This window comes from Dipodomys ordii, unplaced genomic scaffold (assembly GCF_000151885.1).
Source record: "Dipodomys ordii isolate 6190 unplaced genomic scaffold, Dord_2.0 Scaffold1, whole genome shotgun sequence".
In the NCBI taxonomy this organism is placed as follows: domain Eukaryota; kingdom Metazoa; phylum Chordata; class Mammalia; order Rodentia; family Heteromyidae; genus Dipodomys; species Dipodomys ordii.
In genome coordinates, this window is record NW_012267217.1 from 42,055,524 (window position 1) to 42,067,616 (window position 12,093).

The 12,093-nt window shown below is 42.7% G+C and overlaps 1 protein-coding gene across 1 annotated transcript in view; it reads left to right on the forward strand.

Moving 5' to 3' along the window:
• The window catches only part of Nrp2 (neuropilin 2), a 126,390-nt gene that overhangs the window by 110,602 nt on the left and 3,695 nt on the right, over positions 1-12,093 (forward strand). The window contains exon 16 of the mRNA XM_013010470.1: positions 10,171-10,221. Coding sequence (XP_012865924.1) covers positions 10,171-10,221 — 51 coding nt within the window. The remainder of the gene's footprint in view (positions 1-10,170; positions 10,222-12,093) is intronic.

The window sequence follows — 12,093 nt, forward strand, 5'->3', positions numbered from 1 at the left end:
CCTCCCCTCCTCTCTCCTCTCCTCTCCTCTCCTCTCCTCTCCTCCCCTCCTCTCTCCTCTCTTTTCTTCTCCTCTCCTCTCCTCCCTTCTCCTCACCTCCTTTCTCCTCTCTCTCCTCCCCTCTCCTCTCCTCTCCTCCTCTCCTCTCCTCTCCTCTTCTCCCCTCACCTCTCCTCTTCTTTCCTCTCCTCTCCTCTCCTCCCCTCCTCTCCTTTCTTCTCCTCTCCTCTCCTCCCTTCTCCTCACCTCCTTTCTCCTCTCTCTCCTCTCCTCTCCTCTCCTCTCCTCCCCTCCTCTCTCCTCTCCTTTCTTCTCCTCTCCTCTCCTCCCTTCTCCTCACCTCCTTTCTCCTCTCTCTCCTCCCCTCTCCTCTCCTCTCTTGTGGCTTCCATGAGATGAGCGGTTTTGCTCTGCTACTCCCTCTCTGCCATGACGTGCTGCTTAAGTATAGGCTCACAGCAATAGAGCTAAACAGCTATGATTGAAACTATGACTCAGAGCAAACATTTCCTCCTCTAAATTGTTTTTCTCAAGTATTTTATCACAGAGAAATAAAAAGCTGGCTAACAAGTACCTCTTAGATACTCAGGCTGCAGGATATGAGAAATGTCAAAGTCTACTACTGGGAAAAATTCCCTTAAATATAAAGTTATAAGAAATTTTCCTAGCCTAGTAATGATGGTTCATGTCTATAATCTCAGCTACAAGATAATAAGACCATAGTTTCAGGCCTAGGCAAAAGTAAGAGACACTATCTAAAAGACAACTAAAATAATAAAGACTATAAGGTATTACTCAAATGGTAAAGCATTTGCCTAACAAGCACAGGACCCTGATTTCAAACCCCAGTATGAAAGAAAGAGAAAGAAAGAAGGAAAGAAAGAAAGAAAAGAGAGTAAGAGAGAAAGAGAGGAGGGGGAGGGAGGGAGGGAGGGAAGGAGGGAGAGAGAGAGAGAAAGAAAGAAAGAAAGGAAACAGAAAGAGAGGGGAGAGGGAAATGAGGGAGAAAGAGTGAATTTCTCCCCTTTACATCTCAAGAAAAAATAAAAACACAGCAAGGGAAAGACAACACTTTTTCCTTAGTTTTCCTCACTTTTATCTCCAGTGAATGAAGTTCAAAGTACCAATTTCTTGTTGAAATATCTTCTTTGGGGACTGGAGAAATCTCTCTCTCTCTTTCTCTCTCTCTCTCTCTCTCTCTTGCTCTTTCCAAAAAATTATAGTAAAAAAGATTCTAGAATTTTCTCCCTGAGGGGTTGCTGGGTTGTCTAGCCTGTACAATTGTGAAGACTACCTTTACAGCTAAACATTTCTCTGGCTGTTTTCACACCATTACTGGGGTTCAGTAGAGACTTTCTTGCCCCAGCTGCTAATCCACCTCCATACTTGAATGTGTTATTAGGTCATTTTACAACCCTCTTGTTTCTACTCAGTATTTCCAAATCTTTTTTAGGGTTTTCCTCCTAGTTATTCAACTAAAACTAAAGCAAACAATGACTAAATTCAATATTGAATTCCTCCAATCATTACACACCACACCTTCTGCCATTTTTGCACTTGAAACCTATGTTTAAAATAAAAAAATTAAAAAAAAAACTCCCTGGGCACCAGTGTCTCACACCTGTAATCCTAACTACTCAGGAGGCTGAGATCTGAGGATCACAGTTCAAAGCCAGCCCAGGTAGGAAAGTCTGTGAGACTCTTATCTCCAGTTAACCACCAGAAAACTGGAAGTGGCGCTGTGGCTCAAGTGATAGAGCACTTGCCTTGAGCTGACGAGCTGAGGGACAGCACCCAGGCCCAGAGTTCAGGCCCCACGACCAGCAAAAAAAAAAAAAAAAAAAAAATTCCAGCTCTTTCTCTTTTTTCTCTTCTTCCTTCCCTCTGTTATCTCTTGCAGGCTTGCAGTTTGCTCTCCCCCTAGTAAACTCTTTTCTGCCAAGAAAAAAAAAACAAACCAAAACTCCACACATTACCTGACTCATGTAACTGTAACCCCTCTGTACATCACCTTTACAATAAATTTTAAGTAAATAAATAGTAAATAAAAAACTCCAAAAATTAGTTTTTCCATGACTTTGCATAGATTTGGCTATAGCCCAAGAGATAGAAATCTATGTTAAAGTATTTTTGGGAGTGGGGGGGTTACTATATATTTCAAGCCAAACCCAGCCAGGGGTTGAGTGAACAGATCTCAAGTAGCCCATCTTTCTAGTGGGGGGAGATTTGGCAAAGTTCAAATCAACATCTAAACTTCTAGCTCCTCATTGCATCTGGGGATGAACAAACCAAATTAGGGAAATTAAGTATTATGTGGAGGGAGGGCCTTCCGTCAATGCTAAATGTTAAACCAAATTGAACATTTTGAAGTGCCAAGAAATAGCTCCTTAGTCCTCCATTGTTCTGGTTTATTGAGATCCCAGGATTGCATTTCCTGCTGGGACTAAAACAGAATCATGTCTCAGAGAATTGTCTGACAGCAACTTCCATGCGAACAAACCAATGATTGAGCTGGCCCAGGGGGTTCAGAGACTTGGACTCTAATGCAGCAAAGACTCCAAGTGGCCAAGAGCTTATCCCAAATAAATCACAGGCCCCGAACAAGGTGTTGAAATGTGTGACTTATTCTCACTTCTGCTGCTGATATGTTCAATGACTTACTGCATTTTTTTTCCACCCTCCTTCCTCCATTTCATCTTTAAAGTCAAAGTGATGACACCCGATACCTGTGAAAATGAATGATTCCAGTGGTTTCCTGTAAGAGGCTATTAGATGCTTTGAAGGCTAAAGATTGGTAGGCCCAGTGGACAGTCCTAGAGTAGCTTTCTACAGCGTTTTATGTGTCTAGCTTCAGTGAAAGTGGAGGCTTACAATAGGGACCCCAATCACCCACTCGGTCAGTTCTCCTGTCTCCAATTAATAGAACTAAATCCTAAGCCCAGGAGATAAGTATTGAAAACATGGAACCTGTGGCTTCCATTTCTCTCCCCTTTTCATGGTCTTCTGGGTGAGTTCTGAGAATGACCACCTCTAGAGGAAGGCAGAAGAACTGGATGAAGAATGGGGCAGTGAGCATTGAGGGGTGATAGAGCCCTTTTGGTTAGAATTTCCCTCATGTACCTCAAGCTGCAACCCTCATCAGAAAGACCCTCACACTGTTCACACACACACACACACACACACACACAGATGATGGACTTCTTGAGCAAGGGTAATTCTTAAGCGGAGGCAGAGGGGAGAAGGCACACTAGAGGAACACACTTGAGTCTTGGGTCACGGGGACTGCTGAAGGCACTTACTGATGAGAAATAGAAGTCAACTAACAAGCTTAGTGCTCCTCTATGTCTTATACTGTTTCCCTTTGGGCACAAAGCAATACTTATTCTGAGTCTCTGCTCAGTATTCTAGATGCCAGACCTGGCCTCTTAATCGACTGCTCAGAGTTGGCATGGGAGGGACTCTTCAAAGAAAACCAACACATGTCAGTCTCCCAGAATAATTTGCATGCAAGTGGCCCAGGGATGACTGCCTTCAATTATTTATCCAAAAACAGTCCATAGTGTGGAACAAACTGCTTGCTCCCTTGACAATCTGGTGAACCTCCTCTAGGATGCAGAAAGTAAAGAGAATACTATCAAGGCCAATACACTCACCATAGACCAAGCCAAACTACAAAAAAGGAAATTAGTGAAGAAATACTACCCCCAAAGAATGTGAATTTAGAAGAAGGAAGAAAATGAAGAGGAGAGGAAAGATAAGTGTAAGTATGTGTGTGTGTGTGTGTGTGTGTGTGTGTGAGAGAGAGAGAGAGAGAGAGAGAGAGAGAGAGAGAGAAAGAGAGACAGACAGACAGACAGAGACAAGAGAGAAACAGAGAGAGAAGAGATGAATAGAAAGCATTATTCTTACTGAAAGCATTCTAGCAGGCGACCTTAAACCACACTTGGCGGGAATTTCCCAGCTGCAGGATTGAGTGCCATGGGGCTCTTTCCCCTGAATAGCATGTGTGGTCTTACTACACTAGGCACCGTTCCAGACCCTTTGGGAAAAATGTATTTCATTAGAGGAGGTCCTATTTGTGACTTGGTATGGCTGCTCACCGTCCATGCTGTAGTGTTGCAATCTGCTGACCAAGACACTAGAGAATACTTGGCTCTTCTAGGATGAGGCTCTTTCTGGAATAGTTCATGGATGTTTTCATAAATAGCCATCATGTCTTCCACTCTGAAAGATCAGGATAAGGGATAGATGATCCCTGGAGTCACTTTTCACCATGTACCTTCTGTCTCTCTATCCTGCAAGGAGAAGGTGGAAGGGGGGCCTCTTTAGCTGGAGATTGCCATTATAAATAGGGGGGCAGGGGGAGGGGAGTACCTTGTTTGTTGGAGCTTAAACTCAGAGCTTTTTGCCCTCACCTGACTTTTTAACTCAGGCTGGTGCTCTACCACGTGAACCATACTTCCACTTCTAGCTTTTAGGTGATTAATTGGAGATAAGAGTCTCATGGCCAGGTGCTGGTGGCTCATATCTATAATCCTAGCTACTCAGGAGGCAGAGGTCTGGGGATTATAGATCAAAGCCAACTGGGCAATAAAGTCCATGAGACTTATTTCCAATTAACCACCAGAAAACCAGAAATGGCATTGTGGCTCAAAGTGGTAGAGTGCTAGCCTTGAGCAAAAGAGCTCAGGGACAGAGCCCAGGCCTTGAGTTCAAGCCCCACAACTGACAGGGGAAAAAAAGAGTCTCACCTAACTAGCTAGGATTATAGGCATGAGCCACCAGCACTGGTCCTGAGTTGGGTTGTTTGTGTTTTTCATCAGTAACTCTGCCTCTTTGATTATTCAAACTCCATCCAATCCCTATATTGATCCTGAGCTCATGTCTTCTTCTCCCTGTACTGGTTTGTAGCAGCTGGTGTTGTAGACAGTGGGGCAGAGATTTGCCTCACATGTAGATAAATACAAGTTAGAAAATGTGTGGCCAAGCAAGAAAATGTCTTTGAATTCCTTGGTGGGTCTGATTCAGATGAATACAAGCCCCAAATCAGGAAACCAGTAAGAAGATGAAAAGTTTCCTGTGCCAAGTTTGAAAACATTCCTGTCAATCAAACAGATAAGGAATGAATTCCCCAAGCCCACCTTGCAGCTGCCTTCACACATTCTCTTCCCTACCTCTTCATCTTTGCTAGCATTGCTCAGTCCCCTCCTGCTTTGCTTTTATGCTATTGTGGTTTGGGAGGGTCTGCTCATCTGAGCCACACTGATGAATGATCAGTGAGTATGGCTTAGAAGCACAGACTCAGCCACAATCACACTAGATGTCTTTCATGTGACATCTGGACACCTAGTAAACTCTCTTCATGAGTGATTATTGGTTACTTACTTAGTGAAGATTTCCTTTGAAGGACAGTATACTTCATCTTTTTATTTCTGGGTGATGCTATCATAGAAAAAAATATAGCCTCAAATTCCAGATGACACATGTGATAATGTCCGCATGAATTCCTACCAGACTAATATGCCTAATGATATGGCCAGACAAACAGAGCGTACATATCCAGACACCTAGGATCCAGCCAAGGCAGACACCTCATGTCCATTAGGAAGAAGAACTGTGATGGTACTGACAGTGTTCTGTCCACCCAGAGAACTTAAATGCAGACTTGGTGGTCCTGTCATCCCTAACACAGTATAAAAGAGTCCACAGTCAGACCTTGGAGTCAGAGTATCCTGAGACTGAAAATACACAGAGGCTGGGAAGGAATCCAGATGGTGTGAGTACAGAGGTTGAAAGTGGAAGTTTTGTGGGTGGCAAGACCAGTTCTTGACCTAAGCTTTTGTAGAGGTGTGGCCCATTCCACTCTCTCTAGCCCATCCCATACTCACAAACACACCCTCTGACTGGTACAGAGTCTGGGAAGATCTTCTTCAACTTGTTCCCTATTAAAACAGAATGCTAAGTCTTCATCCCTGTCCCCTACCATTTCCTGATGCTTACCCTCATTTTTCTAGCTGGACACACCATCCTATGGCTGTCATCTCCCACTGTCACAGACATGCTGCTCCACTCCAAGCCTTTAGTTCCTAGCTCATCATTCATCCTACCATCCCACAGAGAGTCCATACCTAACCCTCCCTGTGGATTTCCTCTTGGCAAGTGTCCTGCCCCACCTGCCTTTTCCTCCCTTTTGCTAGAACTACAGAGACCCATGGGAGAGCCACATTCCTCACTGCCAGCATTCTGAGGAAACAGAGCTTTGCTTATTGGCCCTCAACAGAAAAGGAAGGTGGTCTGTGAAGGGCAGAGAGAGAGAGAGAGAACAAAAAGAAAGCTCTTAATCAAATGTAGATATCAAGAATATGAGCAATGGGACTAGAGAAAATTGCTATCAAAGTAAATTGCTTTTTTTCGTACAAATGCTCCCTTTATTTGAGTTTTCCCCAGTGTACCATTCTTTCTTGAAGGCTTGGTGAACAGATGCGCTTTTGAAAAAGTTGATTAACTTATCCTTTTCTCGACCCCTTCCCACTCACCCAAACCCCTGGGAGCAGCGATTACACATAAAGCAAAGTCAATCCCTGAAGTGTTCTTCCTCACCTTAAGTGGCCTTTGATTCTTAAAGTGAGAAATCTCAGCTGCATTGTAGCCATTGTGTCTACAGAAATGATGAAATGGGCCAATCCTTAGGAAGTTCTCTTATTCAGTGATATGATCTCTTGGAATTAGATCTTCTCCAAGTCAGTACCATCATTTTTCCTCCAAGTTCAACGCCACCTCCACCTCCTTCCAGCCTGAGGTTATGAGACCGAGCAAGGTACCTTTCTAGTCTCCAAGAATTTATCATATCCCTGGCAGAGACCAAATCCCTAAAAGCAAGAACAAAATTTGGCTCAAAAGTCACTGGCAGGAGCCCCACAGTTCTTGTCCTCGTCTGATTCCTGTATTCTTATCCAGTGTTCTCTGTATCTTTTATCTGTGAAGATATTGAGACATTAGAACACCCATCAAAACAATTGTGAGAAACATGATGGTTTTCTGCCATGCGTGCGCTTAAAAAAAAACATTTAAAAAATAGAACTTCTGCATTGACTTTCACAAGCTCACTTCCATCCCTGTGACAGACACCACCTGCCTCTTGTTGAAGGGTGTTCATATCTTCATTCCAAGGGAACAGCCTGCTTTGTGGGGGCCAGGAGAATAATGCAGGAGATGGGCATTGCGGTGGTAAAGATGGAGTGCCCTGCAGGTGCCAGTTGCTGTGCTCTAAACATTCCAGGATGGGCTGGATTTATGGAGGATTGGTGCCACATGGCGTTGATCCTTTCAAGTGGGCCCTTGGCAGGTTGTGCTGCGCATCCCTTACTGGAGACCAAGAGGATGCGAACGTGCTCTGGGCACTCTGGCCAGGCATGAAGAAGACTTCTATTACGATTCAAACCACTACTTCCAGAGCAAGACTGGCTTTCAAGGGTGACAGTGATAAATCAATCTCAGTTTAGCTCATGGTCAAGTGGATCTTCCCCAAGGTGTAGTGCTGATGAGCAAGCAAGACATAGACATTCGGGATGGACTGAAAGACTTTGTTTCCTCTTGTCTGATACTTTTGCTGATGGAGATTTTGAGCCGTGTTCAATTGCTTCTCTGACTTCAGTTTGAAGAAAACCCTCACAGGTCTACATACTTGGGCCATTTTGAGTTGGAAAGACATAATTAGCCCCAAAGATAGAAAGAAATGATAAGTCCCTGCTTATTTTGATACATGTTTGGTTTTCTCTTTTTAAATGGCTTACCTTTTAGACAGGTACTTTTGATTGGCTCTGATTTCTATAATATGGACAGTATCATGAATGGAAAGACCAGTGTCACTACTCCCTCAAAAAAAAAAATCCGAAAAAATAAAAAGAAGGAAAAGGAGCACAGTGATGATTCTGGGGAACTATTCAGAGTAAATTAACTTAGTTCTATTCAAGCCTGGGTTAGTTAGATTAGATGAGCAGGGCTGATCTATTCTGAACTGTGAAGAGAGCCAACAGGAAAAATAGCCTGGGGAAGAAAGATGAGAGGCACTAGCCCCAATGTGTGAAGGTAGACAGGCATTATGACATTCTTTTCCAGTCCTACTCCTAGATTAAAAAGAAATTAATGGTAATATGTTTATTTGAAATCCAAAGGAGAAAGACTCTGGTACTTTGTGTCCACTTAGAAACATGCATGTGAGTCTGCTGTGCTGTGTAAATTTCAGCAAAATGGTGATTGATGAGGCCTGTAAAATGCCATTGAAGTTGCTTTCAATAAAACCCAAACTCCACTGGTAGTGAATGACCACCATTCCTTTTGTTAATGTGTAGCTTCTTTAATTAATTTATTTAATTTTATTGTCAAGGTGATGTACAGAGGGGTTACAGTTACATACATAAGGTAGTGAGTATGTTTCTTGTCGAACTTGTTACCCTCCCCTCTCATTTTTATCCCACTTTCCCTTCCCCCAACTGCCCCTCCCCCGAAGTTGTACAGTTCATTTCCAACATATTGCCTTGTGAGTATTGCTGTTGCGTTGATTTGCCCTTTGTCCTTTATCTCGCCATTTTGTTGTTCCCCTTCCCTTCTCTAATTCAGATAAATGTATATATAATACACAGGGAAACAAAATCAAATACAGTGACAACAGGGGATAAAGCATATGGAAAAAAACACAAAAGAAAAAAGAAATCACATAGAACGTTAAAAACAACAATAACTCGAGAAACAAAGCACTTCCACTCAATTTGTCATATCGCTAAATGACTCCGTGTTCTTGAGTACATAAATGGTATATATATGCACAACTGAGGGAAGCTAGGAAGAAGACACAGGATCAGAGGGAAACGGGAAAACATAAAACAGAGGGGCCCATCAGCTACCATGGGCATAGATGAAAATGAACTAAGCAACTCAAAGGCAGTAATGGGAGGGAAGGAATGAGAGGGAAAGAGGGAACAGCTTACATAAGCAAAAGGAAAGAAATGTACATATCACCTGATGTGGAAGAAATAGTTGTACTGTCAAAGCTCATAGAATTCACAAACTTTATAGACCATGATAATGACAATTTGCCTTGTGAAGGTTAAAATGTGTTTGTGACTTTAAGTAAGTATCACTATTCCACAATACTGTGAAATGTGTGAAATTTATGTAATCACCTAATCTCAATTAAAAAAAAAAAAGAAAAAGAAAAAAAACAACAACAAAGAAAAACCTTGTTTCCGTGTCTTGGAGTTCACTTCACTTAGTGTCATCTTATATATGACCACCATTCTTTTTTTTGGGGGGGGGAGTGGTCCAGTCATGGGGCCTGAACTCTGGGCCTGGGCGCTGTCCCTCAGCTCTTCAGCTCAAGGCTAGCACTCTACCACTTGAGCCATAGCGCCACTTCTGGCTTTTTTTCTTTTTGCTTATATGGTGCTGGGGAATCAAACCCAGGGCCTCATGCATGCAAGGCAAGCGCTCTACCACTGAGCCACCTTCCCAGCCCAATGACCACCATTCTTAAGTCACAAATGACAGGGTTGACTTGGTACTGAAGACCTGACCTTTTTAAAAAAAATTATTATTAGCCGGCACTGGTGGCTCATGCCTGTAATCCTAGCTACTCAGGAGGCTGAGATCTGAGGATGGCGGTTCAAAGCCAGCCCGGGCAGGAGAGACTGTGAGACTCCTATCTCCAATAAACCACCAGAAAACCGGAAGTGGCGCTGTAGCTCAAGTGGTAGAACGCTGGCCTTGAGCTGAAGAGCTGAGGGACAGCGCCCAGGCCTAGAGTTCAAGCCCCACGACCGACAAAAAAAAATTATTATTATTATTTTGTTATTATTATTATTATTACTATCTTCAAATAGTTGTACAAAGGGGTTTCAACATGTCAGTTTGGGAGTACAGTACATCTTGATCAATGCCACCTCTTCCATCATTCTGACCTTTGTTAATATTTCTGGTTTTCAGGTTATCATTGAAAGTAAAGACAGATTATTTGTAGGAGAAACAATCCAGTAAATACTAAATGATCTAGAAGTAGATGTGGTTTTGTAGCTTCCTGCCAGAATGGGAAATTCATCTCAAAAAAGATTGAGTCCTTGCTTTTTTGTTGTGGTGACAGAACTTGTTATAACTTGGTTTGTTTTTTCATTATAGTGGACATCCCAGAAATACATGGGGGAGAAGGCTATGAAGATGAAATTGATGGTGAGTATTGCTATATGATTTTAGCAGATAATCATGCAGTTGAACTTTGGTAATAAAGACATCAGTAACAGTCATTCCTACAGTATTGAAGGTCCAAAATTTAGAACAGTCAGTCAGAAATATAAGTGAACAAGAGTGCAGAAAAGAATGAAGATTGCTTTGTCAAGGTCAAACTTAGAGATTTAGCACATGTATTGAGTTCCCTCTACCTAATCTGAAACAGGCTACTTTCCATATGGATGGACTTCAAATTTGGATAAACCCTTTAGAAGTGAAAAGGGAGCTCATCAATACCTGTCACTGCTGGAACTTTCTGACCTCCTCCTTTTTAAAAAGGGCCAGAGTGAATGATCGTGACTGCAAATACTCTCCCAGGCCTGTGGAGGTGTCTAGTTTCATTGGTTAGGGGCAGAGGGACGTTTGTTGTAATCATCCAGGACTCCAAATATTTGATGCTAAAGACTTAAGGGTCTGTTTATGCTACTGCCCACCTTCTGCTTCTGTATTTATTCCATGCCCTATTTTTGCACATCCACTGACAAACATCAAGAGGGTGAAGTGAGAGTCCTAACCAGAAGGCTACAAAAACAAATGTGCAGATGCAGATTCTCTCTTCTCAAGTCAGAAAAGCACAGGGCACTTAAGGGCACTCTGAGTACCCAAGCTGGTCTCCATGAGACGCAACAGCAAGATTCCACTACAAGAACAACTTCAGACCAAGATTGATGCATTTAAGAAGAGCAGTTTATAGAGCAGCTGCTTTTAACCTGACCTTAATCAAAAGTTGCAAGTGTAGTTATAGAAACCGGAGTGACAAACCCAAACAGCACCTTGTTAACTGGATGCAGGCTCTTCCTGCAAAACCCAGTCCAGCTCTCCTTTTATGGGCAAAAGTGCATGGCTGACCTACATGGGGAACCTGCAGTAGACCAAGTGGGTGAAAGTTTGGAAGTAGAAGGAACAAGGGATGAGGATGCAGAGAGCCTGGCTCCTATGCCTGCTTTGACTGCTTGCTGACTGGGTGCTAGGGTGAGATACCTGGCCACTCTTCTTTCTTCATGGAATACTTCAGAATTCTAAGAGTTCTAAACTTGGCCATGCCTTGGACTTACACTCTAGAAATATAAGGCTGTTCATTTTCTAGAGATGCCAATGAGAGTACCACAAACTAGTTACCTTCAACAACACCAATTTATATCTTCACAGTTCTGAAAAATCAAGATCAAGGTATGGACAAGGTTGGTTCCTTCCAAGAAGTGTGAGGAAAGTCTCTGTCTCTCTCTTTTTCTCATATAGATGGTCATTTTTATGTCTACATGGTATTCTCCCATGCATGCCCATGCCTAAATTCCCTTTCCATAAGGACAATAGTCATATTGGACTGAAGCCTAACCAAATAGAATCATGTTAACTTAATTACCTCTGTAAAGATCCTATCTCTAAGTAAGATCACATCCTAAGGTACTAGGGATTTGAACTTCAACAGGAATGGGCTGGGGTTGCAATTTAAGCTATGCATACTAAGGGAGTTCTGGTGGTTGGGAAAAATATGCTTATATGGCCAGGAATGCAAAAGTGGGAAAGCTCATTATGTAAAAATAATCCAGCCTGTTCTTTGATTTAACTTGAAGCAGTTAGAAGTGGATGATGTGGTGGCAAAGATAAATGGATTCCTAGAACATAAGGCCATCCTATGAGGTACCCTTAAAGTCCTGTTAAGATCTGGGGCCTAAGGGTATAGCTCAGTGGTAGCACAACTGCCTAGAATATATAAGGTTTGGTCAACAACTGCCTAGAATATATAAGGTTTGGTCCCAAGCACAGGAAGGAAGGAAGGAAGGAAGGAAGGAAGGAAGGGAGGGAGGGAGGGAG